Source organism: Balearica regulorum, chromosome Z (assembly GCF_011004875.1).
Source record: "Balearica regulorum gibbericeps isolate bBalReg1 chromosome Z, bBalReg1.pri, whole genome shotgun sequence".
NCBI lineage: Eukaryota > Metazoa > Chordata > Aves > Gruiformes > Gruidae > Balearica > Balearica regulorum.
Window position 1 is genome coordinate 65,264,623 of NC_046220.1, and position 25,634 is coordinate 65,290,256.

Genomic DNA, 25,634 nt, shown 5'->3' on the forward strand with positions numbered 1-25,634 from the left:
CGACGCCTTTCGGGGCCCGGATTCAAACGGACGGCGGGCGCGGCGCGTGCGGCTGCCGGTTTCCGTGGAGACGGTGAGGCCCGGCCGCCTCCATGGAGCCGAGGCTCGTCGGCCCCGGGCCCTACCGCGCCACCCGGCTGGTGAGTGCCCCCCCTGGGCTGGGGTGCCCCCTCCCCGGCTTTGCCTCTTGCGCAGCCTTACCTCGTCCGATTGGGTCTCTGTGCCCGACAGCCACTCCTGGGTACCGGCCGGCTGCCTCGAGGTAATCTGGCCGCCTGAGCCTGCTGCGCTGGCCGGCTGTTTGCGGCCTGAGGGCCGGGCAGGCCCTGGGCCTGTCCCAGGCAGCCGGTCCCCGGTCGGGACCCGGCGAGGTGGACCCCATCCGCTGTCCGGGTGTTGGTGCTCCCCACGCTGAGTCTGTGCGGGGCGGCTGGACCTGTGTGCCCCACCTGACCGGGGCGGCGGCAGGGCCTGGCAGAGTGGAACTTTAGTCCGGCCTTTTGTCAAGTGAAAAGCCACAAGGAAGGGGAGGTCAAAGCTATATCCGTAGAGCCGTAGGTAATATGGGACTCTAGATCTTTCAGCTTCCTAAATCTGGTGTTTGTTCTCAGATCTCAACTGTTTAAATCATAGTTTTAGGTTTCAGCGTGCTTGTAAATGCAAGTGATCCAAAAAGTTCTGTGTTCAGATCTCGCTTTGTATGACGAAAATGCTTCTAGAAGAGGTCCCGTAACGGTTTGCTTTGTTCCTCTTCCCTAGTGGAACGAGATAATAGAACTTTTTCGTGCTGGGATGCCTTTGCGGAAGCATCGGTGTCGATTCAAAAGCTACGAGCGTTGCTTCAAAGCCTCGGAGGCAGTGGACTGTTTACATGAACTGCTTGGCTCTAATCAAAACTTTGGCCCAGAAGTGACTCGTAATCAAACGGTTAAGCTGCTTAAAAAATTCCTGAAAAATCATGTAATTGAAGATATTAAAGGAAGATGGGGCAAAGAGGACTTTCAAGATGATGGACATTTATACAGGTAAGCCTCTATATGGTGACTGAAAAAAATCGCTTTTTGGAAGTGGAGTAATAACTCCTGTGTGTTGGTCTTACAAATGTTTTCTGTAGAATGCCTTTGAAAAACTGTTAACATGTCTCCCCCCCTTCCTTTTAAAGGAATTTATTTTCTTTAGTGGTAGGCAACAGTCATGATTTAATGTTTGGCTTGGGTTTTTTGCTGGTTTGTTTTTAAATGTTTTTGAAGGGCACTTTAACTTGACTACATTCTATAAATACTAAGAAAAGCTTTTACAGCTTTTACAAGGTAGCAAGTTCTGTTTGCTGTTGGTAGACATCAGGTTTGTCAGTTTTGAAAGAGTGTGTATCAAGAAGACATTGATATAAGTGAAAATGCCATTGACCATCCAGCTCCAGTTGTCCTCCCTCTCCCCCAACTCCCTGACTATTTTGGATCCTGTTTCCACTCCTAATTTTAGAAGTAATTCATGACACAATCTTTTTCTATACTTCTTGGGTTGTAGATTGAAATTGTCCTAAAAGAGACAAAATTTTATTTGCTCATCCTCCAGGATGTTTGCTTACTTATCCCTGTTTAGCCTCTCAACTGGTGGCTTGTTAACAGAGGAAAACATTTTCTTTGTAATGAAAACTTAGCATTACTGGAGTGGGTTCTTTGACCTCTTGTGACCTCCGTTAAGGTTTAGGAGTCCAGAAGTTGCAGGTTCTGACTTTGTACCATCTTGTAGTGTCCTGTTCGGTGAAAAAGTAGTGTAAAAATGACTGTTACCTTAAGTATGGATTTGTAGTTTATATCATGGTGAGTCTTCTTTTGAGGAAATGGGAGTGATCTTCACGCAGAGCAATAAGTAAAATATGTTACAATAATGGTATGTTTCTACTTACTATACCTATTATTATATATGTAAAGAAATTTTATGTATTAATTTTTTGTAATGATTTCTTAATATTGTCTTTGTGAAAATGTATGTAATTTCCGCTTGAGGTAGATGTAGTCAATTTTTCATTTTGCTCTGTGATCCTAACTAGTTTGTTTGTAGAGTGTGCCTAAGCTTTTTTGCTGTCTAGTCTGCACACCTATGCTATAAGTGCTGCTGTTCATTACTCTCCTAATATTATTTATTAACTTGGAATACTTTAAAGGTAAGAGGTAAGTATGATGTAATTCTTTTACTTGATCACAAACAAACTTGAATCAAGATAAGTTCTTATAAAAGAACTGTGGTTTATGTTAACTGTGGTTATGTTGTTCCACTGCAATTCAGTTGATTTACAGTCCGTTTGGATCAGATTTGTATTGAATTCCAGTAACAAATTAACACTGATTCAACTTGCTCTTTATGGTACTGCATATCTTTCAGTAAAAGTGGTAGCTGGTTTTTAGCCTGCCTTCTCAAGGAAATGACATTGAATGCTACAGCATCCCTGCCAAATAAGTTAAATATTCAAACCAATTTCGATCAAGTTTAATGGAAGAAATTTTAAATAATTTGGCAGCGATAAAAGATGAATGTTCTCTCCAAACTTAGATCCATAAAGGGAAATTCCACATAACAATCAAGGAAAATGTTAAATTTTTGAATTTGGAACTCAAGTTCAAAGGACCCAGTATATCAAAGGACTGGTATCTGGAGATGTTTTGAGAAGTTCACTCAAGAAAGTCTGTTGCTAAGTATCTCAATATGTGGCCCTGCAGTCTGTGAGCTGAGTGTGACCAAAGGCTGGGAAAGAATGCTGAGGAAGTATCATATATGCTTGTTCTGTTCTTTCTCTGGCTGTCTCCTTATGGCTGCTATAGAAGGACAAGATGTTGGGATAGTTTACCTAATCATCGACTAGTTCAGGTCGGAAAACAGGCATGGAAGACTAGAAGAGCTGCAGAGGATCTTACATCTTGACTCCAGGCTGACCTGGAGAAGGGTAAATGTAAAGGAGTGGTGTGGTGTGGGCTTTTCACTTGTTTAAACAGAGTTAGAAAAGCAGTTATGTGCTGGTACAGCACACGGTGGTGGGTGTATTACTGGTTTGATGTGTTCCTAGCCCAGTCCTGCTCTGTTTTTCTTAGGACAGCACTACCTGCACAGTTTTTTCACTGGTGCCATAGATGTTAAGTGCTCTGTGTCTTTCTAGGCATTGACTCTTAGTCAAAAGATTAAATATAGGGTTTGGTAACCACTAGTATTATGCTATATATATTTGGTTTGGGTTTGTTATGTTTGCGTGCTTGTGATTTTGGTTTGTTTGTGTTGCATTGGCCAACGTGACACATTCAAATTACTTTGTTCTTTTCTCCTTTGTATTTTCAGCCATGACATTACTGAGCTGCAGGCTGTGGGAAGCTGCAGGCTGTGGAAGTTGGTTGGGTGAAATATTTCTGTGTTTTTCATTTTCTATGTGCTCTGCCTAATGATCTGCTATTGGACAAGAGAGCTCTTTCATTATGGCTATCTTGATGACCTTCTTTCTCTACCTCCCACCTAAGTTACTAATAGAACAGGTTTTTTACTAAAACTGTATAGCTTTCATGCCTCTTGACTGGACCCAGCTTTTTCCTAGTGGGCTTGGTGCACAAATAAGCTATGTATGCTACTTATGGTCTTGGTGTTTGGCTTTAAATATTAAAACATGCTTTTCTCCTATTCACCGAGCTGAACATGTGTTTTCCAGGCTGCCTTTATTCATGTATTTAATGTCCTGGCAGCTCCCTCTGGTGGACTTCCCAAATGTTGCTTTGTAAATACTTTGCTCACCGTGTTGATACAGGTATCAGTACAAGTCGCTTTTAATTCCACTGACAGTGCTTACTCTGGAAACCTGGATATGCTTCAAACCTTTTCTATAAATTCCTATGTTATTTACTATAACTGTACATTGTGGTGGACAGTTGTATGATTTATTAACTTCGCATGTCAGTATAGTTGTCTGCTCTTATTTACCCCACAGAGTATACAAAAGAGATGTTGCCAAATGTTGATTTGCCTGAGAGTATTGGGCAAGTATTAAATGTGAAGGTGAGAACTAGTGTGGTTTCTAGAAATAGCAAGGACCATCTGTCAGTGTGTCCTGACTTACTGGCTTAGCTTAGTCTACAATAATACAGGAGAAGTTACAGTTTTGGAAACTGTCAGGGTATACATTTTTTGGAATCTAAGCAATTTTATTGAAAGCAAAAGGGTTAGTGCTCTTGTATTGCTGGTAAACTTCTGGGAATTCAGCTGTGGTACTTGTTATACCATTAATACCAGTGTTAGTTGACCCTGTTCTCTATCCATTGCCCTGGACACAAACAGGTATCTCTATTTCCTCCTTATATAAACTCCTAAAACTAGTGTTACTGGCTATAAACCATGCTGATCTTGACATGTCAACTTTGGAATACTCCTCAGTTGTTAGCTTTAGGTAACATTATTCTGTTCATCATAAAATCAAGAGGCTTTTCATTTTTCATCCAAAAGCTTGGCTCTATCTTGCTCTAATGATACCTGAGAAAGGGGAATGCATCTTCTTTTTCTGCTTTTAAGAACTCATTAATTTATTGGTTGGTTGAGAATCAGGGCAGCAAATGACATAAAGCTAAAAATTGTGAAGAACTGGAGGGGAAATGGGAACTGTTGAGAATACTGTAAGGCAAAAGCAAAAAAGACTGCAAATGTTATAACATTAAACTCTAAGAAGTAGCTGAAAAAATATTTGAGAACACTCAACAGCTGAACATCTGCAGTGTAATCTGGGTTACTTTTAAAAGGCAGAGTAAGTGTTGCAGGATTCGTGCAAGGTGCTTATTACTTTTCAGGGTTTATTTGAAGGAAGTGGTATCTACCTGTTGAAGAGCATTGTGGAATGCACCAAAGGGTCTCAGCGTGTGTAGTCAAAACCATAACGTGTTTAGTCCATGAACATGTTTAACGCTACTGGACTAACAAAACTACAATACAAAACTAATAAAATGCTGGAACTACCTTGAGAGGATGGGGTGAAATTTTAGAGAAAACTTGATGATTTCTTGAGCATGAGAATCTTTCTGGTAGGATATAAATGCATGCTATCTAGTGGTGTACAAGCTCTTGTTGCATGGTCACAGATGTAACTGTGTAACAGATGTAACTTTTACATTCTGATTAAAAGAGTGAGTGAGGCTGAAGCAATTTCTTGAAGCATTAGGAATCTCAGCTTCCAAAACCTAGGAGTGCAGGTAAATAAGATCTGATCTGGGCCAGTTTGAATGTTGCCATCAAACTGGTTTGTCTTTCTGATGTGCTGCCATTAATTCCTTTGTAAATGCTCCAACCTAGGTTTGGCAGTAATTTAATTCTGGTCAAGCTGGAGGTGTGACTGAGCTGAATGTGATCTAGTTTGTTTTCCTTGTCTTTTGCAAGGGCTAGCGTAGGGTTTATTTCTGCTAATTTCTTCAAGGCACTTCCTGAAATGCCTTAAAAAGAGAATGAGTTTCCTGCACAACCAGCTGGAAAAAGACTCCAGAAAAGAACTGCAGGATATGATCTTCACATAGAAAGCATGTAAACACAGAATAACATGGTAATGTGGGCAAAATGTTGTGTGGACACTTGCATACGCACTAATTAAATCCAAACATTAGTCATGTGACTTAGGTATGTGGCTTTGCTTTAGGAGATGCATGCCAGCAGTGCACTTGACATGCAGAAAATCTCACCACAGATTTTTCAGCAGAATCAGAGTCTTCTAGTGAAGACCTGAGTCAGTTGTCTATGTACAGGCAGCTGGTGCTATTTGAGATACATTGGGATGTCAGAGATTTCCCCAAGTCTCAGCTATGTCATGGGAGGTACAAAGGACCTGCACTGTTCTGGAACAGCAGATGGAGGCCAAACAAGACACCTTAGGATGTTTTACATGTGACTCAACAGGAGTCTTCAGGCAACTAAGTCGTGCTGTGAATGTCCAAGGCATTTGTTGTATTTTGCATGTGAAGGCCTGCTGCAGTTTTGCATTGGTATATATGGAATAGGGTGGAGTTCAGAGGCTTTAAAAATATTCTCTAATCGTAGATTTCCTCCTTCCTCACCACTGAAACCATATCCAAAGAAACCTTCAGGTGGCAAGGAAGTCATTAAATTTCCAGGCTGGGATGAACCGAAGGCTGGCACTTCTCAAGAACACATCCCAGTGAAATCAGTCACAATGGTAAGATACCCACTTTTCATTTCTCCAGATGTAAGCATATTTGGAAAGCAAAACTGAACTAATGATCTCTTTGTTGTGGCACAAAATACTTGGTTATAAAATTAAATGCTAAATACCTTTATTTTAAACTTATGTGATCTAAAGTTGTTCTTAATGATTTGCTGGGGATGCTGGCTTTAGGTGTTCTTTCTGCTACAGATTATGGTGTCCTGAGCACCCTAAGATCATCATGGCTGTTTTTGCCAGTATGCTTGCATGCCAGTTTGTTCAAATTTCAGTAGGGCATTTATTATTCTACAAGACAAAACAGTTATTTTACTGTCACTTACACTGTAACTCTTATCCAGACACTTCATGTAGCAGACTATATACAGTATTTACTCCCTTCCTAGCTGCTATGAAGTTGTTAGTGATTCCATTTCCTTTCTCATAAGGAATACGTTGTTGCTGAGGAAAAGTGGTCCTGGTTTCATTGTTATCCTTTGTGAGCTTGGAGAATCATCCTGCCCCATACTTACCTGGATTGATCCCGCCTTTGTAAAGTTGTTGAAAAAAACCCTGTTCCTTTTATTAGTAAACCAAAACCTGGATGTCTTAAAAGCCTAGGCTTCTGGAGTTATGTATATTCTAAACCTTTCTCCAATGTATCTCGTATGTGAGTGTTCTCATATTTTGTGAACTCTTGGGACTTCTTCAATATTTTCAGCCTTTTCATTAATGCTCGTCAGTGCAGGACACTAGCCTTGGATTTCTTGGTGATTGATAGCCTGTTTGGAAAAGTATCTCCTGCCGTTTTGCTGGACATCTAGAAATCCTGAATGAATGCTTATTTCATATTTTTAATCCACTTATTGAATGCACCTTTCACGTAAAGCAGGCTTTGAAAGAGGAAAAAATGTGGTCCTTAGAACTTCAGTAGTAGGTAGAAGATTAAGAGGGGAAAAAAGAAAAGATAAGCAAAGAGAATTGAGTATTTTAGTTACCGAGCAAGTATCTGCTGCAGTTTTAAGATGTTACAGCCTCCAACTGTCTGGTCTAAATTTCCATACAAGCATCATGGCTTGATAAGAGTTAGCAAAAGACTAGCCTATATACATCAAACTTAGATGCGACAGCATACAGTCTGGCATAACTCAAAATCTCTTTCATTGGCAGTTTTGGTTAATAGAATGGACAATAAATCGAAGCAGCTGAGGCAAAGGAATAAGCTTCTTTCTGCTGGCTCTTTTATAGGAGGGTGTTGCTTCCACTGGAAGGGTGAAGTAGACAGGTAGCTGGAAGTGTTGGCACCTTAAATTGCCCCAGCATCAATGAGAGAGCACTTATTGGCTGTGTGTGGATCAATGGGCATGGGTGTGTGTAGTGAAATACTGATGTGGAAGACCAGATACTAATTTCAGAGGGTGCTATTTATTTCGAGCTAGCTTAGTCTAGTGTCATGGAATGACAAATGTCTGGAGTAAGTAATTGCATTCCTGGAGTGCATTTTGTGGTTTGGTTGTGATCACAAGGAATACTTTTAATGTGCTTTAGGACTGCTCTGCAATGTCAATCAAAGAACTGGGAGTGATTAAGAATTTTGCCTTGAAAAGTATGCTGCTTACACAAACTGTATTGTATGTCCACCCATTGACACATTGATGACAATCTTCAAGCATCAAGTTTGGATACGAAGGCTGCGTAAAGGATAGTAGTGTCTTGCATTCTCTGTTTTACTTATTCTGTTATGATGGTGGACTAGATATATGGGTGTCTTCAGCTGTATCTATTTGCTTTTGCTTTCTTCATGTATAGAACCTGCTAATTAACTTCGTGTTTAGTTATGATCAGTATATGCTGAACAAGGATGAATATCAGTTTTTGATATCAAATAATTCTCCCATTTTTTTTCATAAGCAGATGTTTAATCTTAGAGTGCTAGTTGAAAACAAGTGAGTTGAGATTATTTCAGTCATGGAAAGGATCTGAACATAGGACTGGAGGCCCTTAACTCCTGAATTTTAATGGCTATTGTGACACACATAATTTTTCAGCTTTGGACGTTACATAACTGAGAAAATATGCTGCACATCTGTGAAACCTAAACACTCACTTCTATCCCCGAGACTTTACTGGAATTTAGGAATATTTATAGTACTTGCAATAGGGAGCATGCTATACTATAAATATATTATACTATTTAATATCTGAAAAGTCACCAGTTAATGAGTGTTTTTTCTGATTTCAGAACTCTGAGATGTGGTACAAGCGACACAGTATAGCTATAGGGGAAGTACCAGCATGCAAACTTGTGTTCCGCAGAGAGCTAACACAAACAAATATAGAAGAGATATGGAAATCCATGACTTTGTCACGGTGAGTATACTTCTGAGTCATCTGCTGTTAGAGTACGACTGTGTAGTAGGTAAGTCTTCTCTGGCAATGCTTGTAATTTCACCCACTCACCCTTCATCACTGCCATCAAAGCCATAGTGGCCAGACTAACTATACCACTTGTAATTTGCTAAATTCATTAGCCAAATAAATTTCGCAAAGAAACTTTATTGTGCTTAATACCTTTTGACTTTTTTTTCCCATGTTGTGTTATACAGGGCCTTTTGTTGTGTGGGCTTTGCCTTGTTTAATCACTTTTTCTCGGTCTTTCTCTTTTTTACTTGTTGCTATGAAATAGAAGCACTTATGAAGAAGTGCAATACCATGAAACCTTTCAGTGTCAAGTACAATACTTTGTATGAGATAAGAAATGGAACAGTTAATTGAGTGCAGAAGGCTTTGAGATTCAGATATTGAGTATTTCCAAAAGGAATATCCTATGTAAAGTTAGTCCTTTAGTCTGTTTACGTAGGAAAAAAAATAATATACATTAGCTATTTTTACAGCACAGTTGATGCCTTACTAATGATTATTTTTATTTAAACTTGGCACATTATCTCCATGTAATAAACTTGATGCTGAGGCGAGCAGCTCCGTTGCCAGCATGATCTGCAGTGGAGCTCTCTGGAGTGGTGTACACAGGGTTCCCCATTTAAGAAAACCTCCAGAGAGTGGAGAAACCCGCCAAGAGTCTGCAGCTTGCACAACAGCAGCTGAGGAGACCTTGGCAGGGCCAGGAGCAATGGTGGCCAAGGCTCCCCCATGTATGAAAGAAACCCCTACGGAGCACTAGTGACCAGGAGCACTGTGACCAGGGAGGGCAAACAGGGTGAGGCATGGCATTTTGCATGGAAGGGTGCACAGGGAGGGTGCTGTAGCTCTGCCAGCTCAATCAGGGAGCAATGGTATCCATCCAGCAGAAAACCATGGCCTCTCTAGGCTCTGCACCCACCATGACTGACACAGCTTCATAGACGGAGCTCTGATAAGAACATGCTGGCCACCCAGGTGTCAGTCTGCAGGATGTGCCCTGCTCTTACACCAGTTGTAGTGAGTAGCTGGTTGTAGTGAGTATACCTGTGGGAGGTGCACCCAGGTAGAGAACCTCCTCCACTCAAGTGGCAGAGCTCTGGGAGGAGGTGAGTAGGTTGAGGAGTATGCGGGAGTCTGATGGGGGATAGGTGACTGGAACTACACCCTACCTTTCATGGGAAGGGCCTGTCAGGCAGACAGGACACATTATACAGAGGATTCCCTGTTCTCTCTCCACCTGGCAGAATACAGTGATGTAAAGGATAGGAGGCAATGGCAACAAGTTCCTGCCTGGCGCAGCAAAAGCATCTCTGTGACTACCCAACCTTCCCAGGTGCCCTTGCATAACAAGGCTATGCAAGTGGAACCAAGGTTAAATTGGCCTACACCCTGTGTCAAAACCACTTCCATACAGAAAAAAGGCAAATCATTGTGATCAGAGACTCTATTCTGAGGGCAACAGAAGACCCAATATGCAGACCAGACTCACTTCTTAGGGAAGTCTGCTGCATCCCTGGTGCCCGGGTTAAAGATGTGAAGAGAAAGCTTCCTACCCTGGTATGGCACACAGATTATTATACATTATAGATTTTTTTTTTTTTCATGTAGGCAGTGATAAAGTTTCAATAAGAAGTCCAAGGGCAATCAAGAGAACCTTCAGGGCCTTGGGATGACTGGTTAAGGGATCAGGAGCACAAGAAGTATTCTCTTCTATCCTTCCAGTTGCAGGGAATGATGAGGGAAGAAACAGGAACACCCAGCAGATCAATACCTGGCTCCAAGATTGATGTCATCAGAACTTCGGGGTTTTTGATAACGAGTCAGTCTAAACGATACCAGGCCTGCTGGTGACCTGTCTTAAAGGGGAAAAAAGATCTTTTCACAGGAGTTAGCAGGGCTCATTGAAAGAGATTTAAACTAGATTTGAAGGGGGAAAGAGATAGAACCAGGCTTGCTAGAGATAAGCCTGGGGGCAGCATGCCAATGTTTGAGGAATGGCATGCTATTGAGGTCCTTCAGTCCGCTTCACAATGCGTTGAGTACACTGGAGCACATTTGAAATGTCTTGATACTAATGTGCTCAGCATGAGAAATAAGCAAGAGGATCTAGAAGCTTTGGTCCAGTCCCAGAGCTATGAAATCACTGGCATAATTGAAAACTGGTGGGATGAGTCCTGTGACTGGGGTGCCATGATGGACAGTTATAGGCTCTTCAGGAGGGATAGCCAGACCAGGGAAGGCTGGGGGGTGGTGGTGTGGGAGTGGCACTATGTAAGGGAGGGTTTGGATTTTATGGCGCTTACAGTTGATGATGACACAGTTGAGAGCCTCTGGGTAAGGATAACGGGGAAAGCAAATAAAGCAGGTGTTGTGGGTCTACTATTGACCACTTGGCCAGGACAATGACACCAATGAGTTATTCTACAAAGAATTAAGGGATGTCTCTAGATCAACTGCCCTTTTCCTTATGGGTGATTTTAAATTCCTACACATCAGCTAGAATCATACAGCAGACACAAACAGGTCCAGGAAATTTCTGAAGCATGTTGAAGATAATTTCTTTGTGCAGGTACTAAGGGAGTTGACTAGGAAAGATGCCCTCCTAGATTTTTTGTTTATAAACAGAGAGGGACTCATGGGCAAAGTGGTGATTGGTGGCTGTCTTGGTCACAGTGGTCACAAAGTAGTTGAGTTTCAAATCGTTGGTGATAGCAGAAAAACTGCCAGCAAAACATTGACTCTGGATATGGGGAGAGCATACTTTGGGCTGCTGAAGGAGCTAGTTAGTAAGGTCCCCTGGGAATCTGCTTTTGAAGGCATTGGGGTCCATGAATGCTGGTCACTTTTTAAGAGCCATTTCTTAAGAATGCAGGAGCAGGCGATTCTAAAGTGTTGGAAGTCAAGCAAGCAGGGCAGAAGGCTACCTTGGCTAAGTAAGGATCTTCTAGAACTTAGGCAGAAAAGGAGCGTACAGACATTGGAAGCAAGGACAGGCAACATGGGAGAACTACAGAGATAGCTACTGGCCCGGGGACCCCCAGAGCCTTGTGCTGGAAGACTGTGACTGGGGGGATGATAAATTCCCAGCTGACCCTGAATTTGTTGGAGACTTGCTCCAGTTGGATGCGCATTAATCTATGGGGCCTGGTAGGATTCATCACAGGGTACTGAAAGAGCTGGCTGATATCATCTCAGGACCTATGTCCATTGTTTTTCAACAGTCTTGGGAGGCTGGAGAGGTCCCAGTCAACTAGTAGCTGACAAATGTTGTCCCAGTTTTCAAGAAGGGTAAGAAGAAAGACCCTGGTAATTACAGGCCTGTCAGTCTCACTTCAGTGCCTCTTAAAATTATGGAAAAGGTTAGTCTGTGAGTTACTGAAAAACACTTGAGAGACAACACAGTCATTGGTCGTAGCCAGCACAGGTTCACAAGGGGAAAGTCCTTAACTAACTTCATTTCCTTTTATGACAAGATCACCCATCCAGTTGACCAAGGGGAGCCAGTAGATGTGGTGGGTTTGCAAAGTTTTGATACTATCTTTCACAGTATCCTTCTGGACAAAATGTCCAGCACACAGCTAGGCCATAATGTGTTGGGTGAGCAACTGGCTGATGAGTCAGGCTCAAAGGGTTATAGTAAATGGGGTTACATCAGGCTGATGGCCAATCACCAGTAGAGTTTCCCAGGGCTTGATTTTAGAGCCAGTGCTTTTTAATGTTTTTAGAAGTGATCTGTACACAGCAATTGAATGTACATTAAGTACGTTTGCTGATGATATTAAATTAGGAGGAGCTGTGGACTCCTTCAAAAGCAGAAAGGCATTAAAGAGAGATCTGGATAGACTAGAGAGCTGGGCAAACACCAACTGTATGAAATTTAACAAGAGCAAGTGTTACCAGTTCTGCGCCTCAGACAGGGTAATCCTGGTTACATGTACAAACTGGGGATGAGAGGCTGGAGAGTGGCTCTGCAGAAAGAGATCTGGGGGTTTGGGTTGATGGCAAGTTGAATGTGTGTAAAGAGTGCGCCCTAGCAGCCCCAAAAGGCCAACTGTATCCTTGGGCACATCAAGCACAGGATAGCCAGCTGGTTGAGGGAGGTGATTGTCCTACTCTGCACTGCACTGGTGTGACCCCACATCAAGTACTGTGTGCAGTTTTGAGCCCCTCAATATAAGAAGGACATCAAACTGTTAGAGTGTGTCCAGAAGAGCGCACCCAAGATGGTGAAAGGTCTTGAGGGCAAGACTTAGGAAGAGAAACTGAGATCACTTTGTTTGCTCAGCTTGGAGAAAAGAAGGCTGAGGGGTGACCTCATCGCAGTGTATAACTTCCTCCAGGGGGGCAGCAGAGGGGGAAATGCTGCTCTCCTCTCTCTGGTGACCAGAAACAGGACACAAGGAGATGGAATGAAGCTGCATTAGGGGAAGTTCAGATTGGACCTTAGGAAAAGGTTCTTCACAGAGAGGGTGGTCAATCACTGGAACAGGCTCCCAGGGAAGTGGTCATGGCACCAAGCCTGTCAGAGTTCAAGGAGTGTCTGGACAACACGTTTAGTCATATGGTTTGGTTTTAGGTAGTCCTGCGAGGAGCAGGGAGTTGGACTCGATGATACTAATGGATCCCTTCCAACTTGATTCTATGAAACGGAGAGGCCCCTTTTTCAGAATCGTGTCTATTCTAATACTACATATTTGCCTTTTTCAGATTAGATGGTATATGAACTATATGTTTATATATTTTTACAGATTACAAAAGGTCTTGGGTTTGGATTCTCTGGATGAAGTGTTAGACACAAAACTTGTGAATTCAAAACATATAGTCCAAAATGCATACAATGTCACTAAGCAAGGCATTGTCATTTTAGAAGACAAATCAAGTGAGTATTTTAGAAGTTTTCATTTAATTTTCATATTGTAGTTTACTAGTACAAAAATATTATCTTAACTAGAATTTTTACAAAGTATGCCATTGTTGTCCTCTGACATCGCAATAGTAAGAATTGGTGTTTATTCCATATTTACTCTCTTAAACATATTACTGCTTTAGCAAGGTTGAAAGATAAAGGTGAAGAGCAGCAGCTTTTCATTTTTAAAGATAGGGATATAATTCACTTCAAGATAGCTTTGTCAGCCCAGCCCTTAACTGCCCGAACTGGAGTGTTTACATGAGGGAAATATGTATTAAAAATTGTGAATCAAAATGTGCACTGAGAGATGCTTAAAATTTCTCAGTTTTCAGTCAATGTGTTTAGAAATGAGTACTGAGTTTAAAACTGCTTTGCACATCAGGGAGAAAATAAAGCATCTTTGCTTTATAATATAATATAATACTTACAGTATTATTGCCACCATGTTTTCTACAAGATTTGTAGATAAGTGCAATATGAGACTGGAACCGGTTTTGGTTTGTGAATGAAACCTCCTCTAGAGCATACACATGTGCATTTTAAAGACAATTGGAGCATCTCAAGATATTAACTTACTCCTTGTAGAAATGACAGATTTGAACATATGAGTGCTTTTCATCATCTTCAATGCAAAGTAAACACTTCATTGTAATGCACTAGTGAAAGTGTAGCTTGAACTAGTTTGGCTGATTTTTGCAGGGCAGGTTAAGGATTTGCTATATGATCTGTTTTGCTAACTGAGTTGTAAGAGCAGTACGTGTAACTGGTTGATATTGAGTACTGGAAGTACTAAAGTATAGATGTAATTCAAGCTTGGTCCTCCATAAAAGTATAGCCTGCCTTTGTAATTAATGGATCTACTATATAGGAGGAACTTCTTAAAGAATTTTCAGCTTCACTTTATCTTACAGGTTAACATTTTTTTCCTTCTAATTTCTGTCTGTTTCTCTCCTATGCAGAGGAACTACCTCACTGGATATTATCAGCAATGAAATGTCTAGCAAATTGTAAGTAAATTCAGGAGGGGGAAAAAAACCCCACCCCTGTAAAAATCAATTGAACTGCCTTTACCATCTCATCAAATCCCGTATATATTCACAGTCAGTATTTTTTCTGATCATTGCTTTAAACAGAGTTGGAAAAGATCAGCCAGCATATGTTCTCCTGACCATGCAGCTTATATCAATTGAATATATAAAGGTTTAATATTTTTCTTCTACTAGAGAAAAAACACACTACTGTGTTTTCACTAGACCTATTGGAAATAGATCAATTCAATAGATCAATACAATTTCACTTACATTTGAAGAATGAGAATGAGTCTAAGTTTTGGGGGGTTTTTTTGTTCTTTTTTCTGCTTGAAGTTGTATTTTTATTGGCTGAATTAGAAAATAATGGTGGTGGGTGCAAATTAATATATTTTTTTTTTCCTTTGTAGGGCCCAGCTGCTCAGATTTGAAGCAGCCTACATACTCAGGATTTGAAAGAGATGTCTTCAAAACTATAATGGACTACTTTGGCCAGATCAAAGAACCTCTTCTCACATTTCATTTTTTTGATGTTTTCGTTAGTGTGTTAGGTAAGTAGTTTGGGATGTAATGAAACAATTATTCTTTTGAATTAACTTCTGGGAATTAATTTACCATACCTGAATAGTATCACAGCTCATTTCTTTAGGTCCTGTCCATTCTACGCAGAGAACAGTTTAATATTTAAATGTATTTCGTATCACAAAGTTTTTTTCTTGTCTTTTTGATCATGTTAGTCCAAAAGTCTTCCATTGCTTGTTTTTATAATTTTTAAAGGCATCTGTTCATTGCTTAGTACTGCCACACCTAACAGATGGATTTTTAACAGGGTTGGTTTTGGTTCTTTTTTTACAAATGCCTAAGTGTCTTAAACTCACCTAAGCTTTTAGAAATTGCTTGACCGAAGTCTAGACTAAAAAGGATTAGGGCTGTAAGGACTTTTTTCAACCCTGGCAATATGACATCTGTAGAAAATGTCAATCCTTCATTGCTTAGACTTAGAATAGACATTAACTAATCTAATGCTTTAAAGAAACAATAGTTTAATACCCATAACTTTTTAAGGGTTCACACTACATCAAAGTCACCTATTCTTTAGCTATAGATGGCCCATTGAAAGACAGTAAATGTGAAAACATTTTATTACATTTTATGGTTACATTTCAGAAAAGAACAACCGAGTTGTTCTTTTCAAAAACATGCTTTGTAGCATATCACTTTTTTCTGAGCTTCTTTAAGTGGGAAAAACATTGCTTTTAATAAACTATTGAGATGAAAAAGGAATTCAGAATAACACTTTTATTTCTAGAATTTAGTATTTTTATACTTTGTTAGTTGTCAGTCTTGCTTCCAACTGAATACAGTTCCTTTTTTTACTTTCTTTTCTTAGCCAACAGATATTCTTGATAATATCTTTAAAATTCTTTCCTTTCATACTCTCTTTCTCTTTGCTTTTCCATTGTATTTTGTGTCTTACAGTTTTTAAGAGAGTTTTATTATACAGTATTTCACAGATGTAAAAATGAGAAGTAAGATTTTGTGCCAATGTTTATGTGGAAATGAAATTGTGCACTGTTTCAAAAAAAAAAGTAAAAATCCTTTTGTGATCTTTCACAAAAAATGAGCTGTTAATATGGAATCCTTTCTTACTAACAAAAATAGATTTACACAAAAAATCGTGGGAACACAGCCTTTCAAGAACTACTTAGTTTGTTTTCCATCTTCATACTTATACAATTTACTTCAAAGTACTGGAAATATATGTTTGAAAATGTCATGTTTCGCTTGAAGTCTTGCCTCAATAGCCTCCTCTAGACACCTGACACAGGTATTCAAATGGCTGAAAAGCTGCATTTGGCCTTAGTAGGATGATTTGGGATACCTGAGTTAGGCACCCTCACTGGCTGTGGGATGGTGTTGGGCCAGATGATCTCCAGGTGTCTTTTCCACTTTTTTTTATAATTCAAAACCATGCTCCCTATCTAGCCAGTGGAGGAAGTTAAAGACAACAATTCAGCATACTTGTGGTGAAGCCTAACTCTTCTTTTTGTACTCAAAACTACTTAGAACCAGTAGTAAGAAAATAAACAAGTAAATGTAAGGCAAAGATGCCCGTTTTGTAGTTTCAGTAGCAAGATCTTCTCTAACCACTCAGACGCTCTTCTGAGATTCAATCTGTGATTCTTGGGCGTGGGGGGAGAGGAGGAAGATGAAGGGATTTTTGGGGGGTTCAGCTGAGAAAGGAAAAATTTTGGGTTCTACTCAATATGTAATTCAGTCTTAACAACGAGGCTAATATACAGACCATTATGAAGCTGTAACTGTAGAGGGTAATACACACTCCATAGAATACTATTTTGTAGTAAGTGTCAATGCTAGTACTGAATGCTGCCTATGAAGCAGTAATTGATTAGCAAGTTGTGCATTTACAAAATATGGAAAAGCATATCGATGTCTGCAGTTGCATTTCTGTGTTTTTTTTGGTTTTTTTAAATTTAGTATGGCTTGCTAAATTGGCAATAATTCTAAGTCTTAAGAAATTTATAAATCAAGATTTCAGTCTTTGAGTCTTTGACTTTTCCTATTGCTGCCCTCAGGGAATAATAACCTTTTCACAGTGATTATAGGACTTCTTTCTTCCTTCAGTGGACAAGCTTTCTATTTAGTGGAAGACTTCAGGAAACAGCAAAGCAAGTGTTAACAGATGATATTTTTAGTCATTTGAGGCAGCCATGATGTGATTTGTATATGTCTGAAAGCTCCATCTTAAAACCTGAGAAATATTTGCAGAAATCATTGGTGGCTTGTGTAACCATATCAAGATGCCTCACTTGCTTCTGTTTTTGAATGAAGACTGTCTGGATTCACTTCTCTTCCAAGACATTGGCTGAAATTAGTTTTCAGAATAGCTAAGAAAATAAGACTAAGGTGTCAGTGATCATCAGATATTTTACCAAATTGGTATGATTGAACTTGCTTTTTGCACAGGTCATAATGATTCTTTATGTACAAATCTCATTAAGGTTAATTATTATTTCTCAGGACCTCTCCTAAACATATACACCAGTGTACTTGCCAAATCTTCCTTTAAAATTAGAAAAAGCTTTGCTTTGAAAATGAAATTGACTAGAGTGCTTTACCACTTTTTTCCTGGAATTCTGTCTATTTTGGCTGCCCTACTTACTACTGCACACTGGTGGTTTGGTTTTGGGTTTTTTTCTGTTTTGTTTTAGTAACAGAGAGCTTTCATTTTTTACACAGTGTGGAATTGACTGGTGTGGTGGATGAGGGGACAGCATTGGATGCTGTTTATGTTGACTGTAGTAAGGCTTTCAACACATTCTCATCACATAATTATAGGTAATCTCAGGAAGTACAGGCTAAATAAGTGGGTAGTGAGGTAGACCAGAAATGGGCTGAATTGCTGGGCTCGGGGGTTGTGATCAGTGGTACAATGTCCAGCTGGTGGTCAATCAGTTGGGAGTACCCGAGGGCTGACAATGGGGCTAGTAGTAGTTAACACTTCATTAATGACCTGGATGGTGGGACACTGCCCTGAAAAAGTGTGCAGGTGATAGAAAATGAGGAGCAATGGTTAATGCAGCAGAGGGTTGTACTGCCATGCAGAGGGACCTCGAGGGGCTGGAGAACTGGGCAAACAAGAATCTCATAATGTTTAACAAAGGGAAATGCCAAGTCCTCTCCTGGGGAGGAATACTCCCATGCACCAGTGCATGCTGGGTGTGACTGACTTGAAAGCAGCTTTACTGAGAAGCATTTGGCAGTCCTGGTGGGCATTGATGTAACCATGAGCCAGCAGTGTGTCCTTGTGGCAAAGATGGTCATCAGCATCCTTAGCTTCATTAAGAACATTGCCAGCAGGTTGAGGGAGATCTTTCCTCAGCACTAGTGAGTGAGTCCAGTGGAGGTCCACAAAAATTATTAAGGGCTTGGAGCATCTGTCATATGGGGAGAGGCTGAGAGCCAGGACTGTTTAGCCTGGAGAGGAGAAGGTTCAGGGAGGATCTTATTAATGTGCATAAAAGATGGCTGTGGGAGGAGTAAAGAGGAGGGAGCCAGACTTCTATCAGTGATAACAAATAACAGGACAGGAGGCAATAGGCACAAACAGCAATACAGGAAATTTCATTTATACATAGAAAACCAGCTTTTTTTTTTAATTGGAAGGTGGTCAAACACTGGAAGAGGTTGTCCAGAGAGGCTGTGGAATCTCCATCTTTGGAGATACTCAAAACTTGACTGGACATAATCATGGGCATCTTGCTGTAGATGACCCTGCTTTGAGCAGGGGGAGAGGTCCAGATAATCTCCAGAGATCTCCTCCAACCTCTATAATCCTGTGGAAAAAAAAGTGTGTCTCTTTGTTGTCTGACTTCCATCGACTTCAGTCATGCAGATATTTAGCTCCTGACTTCTCTTTTGTCCTGATACTAGTGCTATTTAGGCAAGTGAGCCTTAGAAATCCAGAAGAGGATGATTTTGGTGGTGAGACCTCCTTATAGGAACCTAAACTATCAGATTCTACTGTGCCTGTCCAGTCTTCAAATTTCTCTGCCATGCTCACATTCTGTGTTTTCTCAAGAGTTTGTAAGTAGTATTAGTCATAGATTTAACTTCTATAGGTGTGAGGAACATGCCAGTATTGTCATATCTGTAACTGATGCTTAAGCAAATGTTTTTTTAGATTCTCTGATTGTGGCCTCAACTTTTTAATGTGGTTACTACATTTGTGCATAGAGCCGAGGGTTATAAAAGAGCAAAGCACGAACCAAAATGTTGTAGTTTTTGATGTCTACTAATAGCTAGAGGTGTTGGTTATAGTTATTAATATCTCCCAATGCATCAGAAGGAAATATTGTAAATACTTAAACAAGGTGCCCAGTGGGAAGTGAGTCCAGTTCTAGAGATATCTTCCTAGACTCTTTGGGGAGTGGAGTTCTAAGGCAGTCTTGAATGAGTAGGAAAGGAATTTGGGGAAACAGATTTAGAAATGTTATGTTAAATGTTATGGAGATATATAACTGAGAGATGTTGCCCAATATCCTGATCTTGTATGAACCAGGTCTGCTGCAAAAGCACAGCAAGGCTGTAGAAGCTCTTCAGATATCTTGTCTCCTGCTGCCACCAGAAAATCGGAAAAGACTACAGCTGTTGGTGAGAATGATGGCAAAAATTAGCTTTAACAAGGATTTGCCACCTCTTTCTGAATCAGTCAGGACCAGAACCTTGGTACGTATAGTGTAAGGCAAAAGCTTTTAGTTTTGTTTTTTTTTTTAACAAGGCTTTTGAAGTAGCACAGATAAAAGATTCTTAACAGCGAGTGTTTACAGAATACATTTTGCTTGTTTGAAGAACAGTTTGTCTATTCTAGCTTGTGGAAAGCTGCTCTGAATTTGAATAAATTGGGATTTCTTGGTAAGTTGTGAGCAAATGAAGAATGTGCTCAGAATTTGGAGGTTTCCTTATCTTTCAAAGTTAAATCACCACTGATTTCACTATTGACTAGAAAAATAAAAAAGTGAGAGAAAGACTGCCTGTTTCAGTCATAGTTAGACATATGCAGCTGAATGTTTTGATTTACCTGTTTTCAGCCACTTTAAAAAAATACCTACCAGTTTATTTCAGTACTATTTTTTTTAATCACTAAACTACAGAAATCTCTGAAAGTAATTTTAATCAGATTTTGACAAAGACCTATTTTTTGCTAATGTTCTTTCTGTAGGGCTACTTGTAAAGTTATTACTGATGTTTGCAACAGTATGTTATTACAAAGTTATTAGGCATAACTATTAGCAATTCTGACTGGCCAAGAACATGTGTTTCTTGGCTAATTTTCAAACCTTTTGCAACAAGAGTAACAGAAAACTCATCTCTAGAGCCATTCCATAAAAATCCTATAGTAGCATTCATTAATCTTTTTCCATAGTAATTAAGTTTTTAATTAACTATGAATAGTATTTGAGTGAAATAATTAAATTCTTCACTGCTAAGGTAATTTAATTAACTGTAAAGGGTCTTTGATTAAAATAATTATGTTATAAACTAAATGTTATTTTTAGAAGTGAATCCTTGTACTAAGTTTTAATTTAGTGGTGTGGTCTATGGTACATGACAGAACCTTGATTGCCTTCTGTACTTTTAACATTAAAAGTGACTGATGCACAGACAGAAAACTCTTGTAACTGATTGCTTGAGCATAAGGCTACATGACGTGAACTGGTCCTGAAATTTGGTTTGATGATTTCAAAATAAGGTATTAAGTTTTCCCTCTGGTGCTTAACTTCTATTAAATTCCTGTGTTATTTTTAAAAATCTCTGAAATATTTGTGCCCTGTTTAACTGGAAAAGCCATGTGAATAGGCTCATTGACAAAGTCTTGAGAATAAAATGGAACTCAGCCATCCTAAGTCTAAAGTCAGGGTTAGATTATGTATATGAGGCAAGAGCCATCTTTGGTCCACTCAGATAATGTAGTTGTACACAATAATCCTTTTTTTTTTTTTTAATATATATATTGATGTGTTGGAAATACAGTAAGTATTGTGCTGATAAAAGGTTTTTCCAAAAAGATCACTTTTTAAATACAGTCTGATTCTCCACCCTCCACCCCCAAACAGGAAAGTATACAATAATGATGTTTTGGGTTTTTTTTTCCTCAGATGGTTCAGGCATTTTCCCGTTGTATTCTCTGCTCAAAGGATGAAATGGACTTGGATGAACTGCTTGCTGCTAAACTAGTGTCTTTTCTCATGGACAATTATCAAGAGATCTTAAGTGTTCCATCCGCCTTAAAATCTTGTATAGAGGAACATGTTGTGCATCTCCAGAGAGTTCAAGTAGGTATCTAGTGAAAAAGCCTCCTATGTCTCTGCTTCTAGATCAATTTTATCCTTTCTGCTCCTAAGTCCAACAGTTCTTAAAGGCTTTGTTCTGTCTCTGCTAACTTATGAAGAACTAATTAATTTTGACTGCTGATATTCAACCATAACTATGTATTTGAATGGAACTACACAGATATTGAATGGTTTAGAGACAGGAACTCTAAAATATGTTTTCCTGTTGGCCAGCACTATTTTCTCCATGTAATGAGCAAACTGTATGGCAGTGAGGAAAAACTGTGATTATAAAGTGCTTCCATTAATGTTCTGATTTTCTTTTAGAGCAATCCTCACTTGCTCAGCTTTTTCATAACTCTTTTTCTGTTTCCTGATACCATATTTTGTTTTGTTCAAAGCTGCTTTTTATTTCTTCCTTTAATTCCTACTGAAAAAAATCCACCTTCTAACTTCTTCAGAGTTAAACAGACTTCCTTGGTGTCCTGTTTTTTGACCTACTAGAACTCATTCAATTAGTGCAGGAGATAGGAGGTAGAATTTTGTGTCTTTATTCCGTATCTTCTCTACTTAATGATTGTAGGTGGTCAATTTGATTAAGCAAGTTTTTGCAAATTTATTGCAGAAAACATAGCTGCTCTTTTTTTCACTCTATTCAGATAAAATATGCTGGAGCTGATACTGATGCAACTTTTCCTCCTCCGTCATTTTGTCACCAAATCAGTACAGATGAATTTGAATACCAAAGGGCAAGTGGCTCTCAAGAACCACTGGCAGCTTTATTGGAAGAAATTGTGATGAATAAAGAAATATCTGTGAAAGATAAGAAGAAGCAGCTCAAGCAAGTAAATAAAAATTCCTCCACAGTCTTTAATTTCAACCTAAAAAGCTTTATCAAGCCTTAGACATGTAGTCCTATAAAGAAATATTGAGATATGAAATAGTAGGTACTCTCGGGGATTTCTAACTTTTATCATTTAGAATAGGGGTACTGTGATGAATCAAGCTATATTAGAAAATATCACTTAATTTTCTATATAGGGTTCTAGAAAGTCCATTAGAGAAATAATCATTTTCTTGCTCCAGAGGTGGAAGTTGCACTTTTGTAGTTTTTTATTTTACAAGTTTGAGTGAATTCTTCATTTAAATTGATGTATTTTTCTAGTTTCAGAAATCTTACCCTGAAGTGTATAAAGTACGATTTCCTACCCCTGAAACTGAAGCGGTGCTATTTCCAGAAAAAAATAAACAGAAACCACCAATACTGATGTGGGCCTTAAAAAAGCCTTTTCAACCATTTCACAGAACCAGAAGCTTTCGGATGTAAATGGTTTGAAACATATCAGTGAACTGAGTCAGAGCCTATTATCAACGGATCTTATGTACAAGGAACCTGAGCAGCAGCATGTAGTTACTCAAATTGCTGGAGATACTGTCAAGATGGTAGAAAAGGTCAAAAGAAGAGGAAAGTATTGAGGTGGTAGAAATGTGAGTCATTAGCAGTATTATTGTAAATCATTGGGTTTTTAAAAGTCTGTTATTTAAAAAAAACAAAAAGCAAACAAAAAAAACCCCAAACAAACCAAAACTCAAGAAATTTGAGTTGCTTAATCTATACAGGTGATAAAGTACACTTTCTGTAATTTGATTGCATCACCATTTCAAGGTCTAAATGTGTTTGTATGTAATGTATTGTTGGTAACTAGTCAACAGCATTTTTTTCCCATGCAAATGAGTCTCTATTGTATAAACAAGGCTATGTTTGTTCACATAGAGCTTCAGGAAATAATTTGCTGTACATGCTTGAATAAGTATGAAACACTGGATTTTGTTTTGCTGTTGTACACATTAGTGTTCTTGATATGTTAAATTTGTTTTGGAAAACTGGAAAAACTCATTCTTCATTTTCTCATTCATAGGATGCATTACGGCTTGAATCAACTCCTGTTGAAATTCCATTAACTTCTGTAGTGCAGACCCATTCTCTTAAGCAACCCAGTCTTTTAAGTCTTTTCCTGTATGCTCTAACTAAATATTTCCATACAAAATTGGATGCTTGACAATAGAACATATTTTATCAGAAAAATCTGAAGCCTTGCATTTCCTCTGGAAATGGAATTCAAATATTGAAGTGATAGTGAAGCATACATGCCTTTAATAATTTCATTTGTTTTGTATTATGAAATCTACCATACCTACACCTTGACTATGCATATAACATACTTTATTCTGACAGCACTTTTGAGCTATTAAAGCATTACCACTTCCCATTATTTACTTAGAGTGGTGATTTCATGTTATCCATTAGAGATTTAAAGAGCACCATTTCATACTTCATAGAATGTCAGAGTAGTCTATGCAGGAGAAAAGACAGCTGACATCTCAACAAATCTCTATCTGACAGTTTAGTAAGCAACATGGTGACTCTCCTTAATGCAACATTGACAGTATTTTCACTTTGCTAACCTCATAACCAGTCAATAAGCTTTAAGGTGTACATTACTATGTTGTTGGTTTAATAGATTGTAATATTTCTTGGGCAATGTGATTTTGAACAGTATATGTTTCCATGATCTGTTTTCACACATCGGTTATACTTGGACTGCATATCAATAATCTCTATTTCTTAAGCACAAGTAATACAAAAGGGTACACTTTTCAAATAATAATGAAATATTAAAATAAATATTAAAAGTAATCTGTGGATACTTCTTACCTTTTGTACTATGTCTTCAAGCGTGGCATAACCTTTTAGATGTGTCATAGTAATCTGTGTATGCTTACATGCAGTCAAACTTTGACTGTGACTAGACTGCTCATATCTAATAATTTGGTTACAACACTAATCCACTGAAGTATAAAGAAGAGTAAGGTAGTTGGAAAGCAAGTCTTGCATAAAAGTGGAAACCTACCCTAAGTGATCTCTGACATGAGCTCCTAACTTGCGAAGTAGAAGCCAATCTATTTACCTTTGAAAATAATCTCACTGCCTGCCAAGAAGCCTTCTACTGTTGAATTTTTTTCCCCATTGTTATTTTTTAAAACTTGTAGCCTTCCTGAGCCAATTTTAAACAGTAATTAGGGTTTACTCATTAGTTTCCATAAGGAGAATTTGAAGATGTGTCATATATTTCTATGGATCAATTGTACTTTTGTTTCAAAGAATTATTTCCCTGACTGTGGCAAGTCTGCTCACAATGCCCAAGCCTGTGAAAAATACCACCACAAACTGTCTCCTAAAACCTTGAAGAGATTTTAGGAAGGGAACTGTATCTGAGATCATAATGTCACAGGCTGAGTTTTAATTGATGCCCTATCTTGGGAGACACTTAAGAAAGCTTATCTTGGTAATAGAAGATAACGTGACTATAGCCGCTGCTTACAGCTATTCCTTGAGTCATAACTGAACCAACTGCAAATATGCAAGACAAATATGTTATGAACACAAAAATAAGTTTGCCTATTCCTTTCAGGGTGGAGGTTAGAAAAAGAAAACCTGAAAGCTATTTCAGAGGAGACTGTGGGCTTGATGAAGTGTCTTAGAAAAAACACAGTTTCTGTATCCCTAAGCTACAGTCAACAGAAACTTCAGTTTTGATATTAACTTTCTCAGGAATTTAACCTTTACTTCTGTATTAAAGCCCTGCAATGTCTTGATGTTGCCAAGACTGAACAACCTGGGCTCTGTTGGGTTTATTTCCCTTGAACTTTGAAGACCATAAGCCAAACGTTATTTTTGCTTAACCTATTGGCTGTTTTCTGAAGAGACTTGGTAAATGGAGTACTATCTGACATTCTTTTAAAGCACATCAGGTGGAAGACTCAATAAAGGTAGAAGATGTTGTTTCAGCTGCTTTTTCAGTCTACCTAGCCCAATGTTTGTCATCCAAGAGGAGCACCTGAAATACCTGTCAGCTTGTATGTAAGTAGGAGATATTTCTGGCTAAATTTGGACAATGCTGTTTAACTCCGGACTGAGACACGTAGTGTAATGCCATTAGTTGTCATGGTACTGTTAGGCTTTTTGGATGGGATCTTTTGATTTGAGAAGTTTTGAGTATAAACTTCTACCCACTTACGTAGGTGGTGGTGTTTGGCTTTGCAGTGGGTTTATTGTGTTTGTTTGGTTTGGGGTTTGGGTTTTTTTGGGGGGGGGTGGGGGGGGGGGTGTTGGCTTAGCTAAGTTCTTTGCCCCCAGCAGAGCAATCTCTTTTCCCTCCCACCCTACCTTGAGCATAACCTCTCTCCTG

At 39.1% G+C, this 25,634-nt stretch overlaps 1 protein-coding gene across 2 annotated transcripts; it reads left to right on the forward strand.

Moving 5' to 3' along the window:
* DEPDC1B (DEP domain containing 1B) lies at positions 1–24,082 on the forward strand. 2 transcript variants are annotated; one of them, XM_075740437.1, is made up of 12 exons: positions 1–140; positions 760–1,025; positions 3,331–3,387; positions 6,052–6,187; positions 8,415–8,542; positions 13,342–13,472; positions 14,462–14,509; positions 14,941–15,081; positions 19,614–19,780; positions 21,211–21,387; positions 22,044–22,229; positions 22,550–24,082. In XM_075740437.1, exons 1-12 carry the CDS (start codon positions 93–95, stop codon positions 22,709–22,711), a joined length of 1,647 nt encoding a protein of 548 aa, XP_075596552.1. In that variant the 5' UTR covers positions 1–92; the 3' UTR covers positions 22,712–24,082. The 2 variants fall into 2 exon arrangements, with proteins under 2 accessions (XP_075596552.1, XP_075596553.1); XM_075740438.1 differs by lacking the exon at positions 3,331–3,387.
* The last annotated feature ends 1,552 nt before the right edge of the window (positions 24,083–25,634 follow it).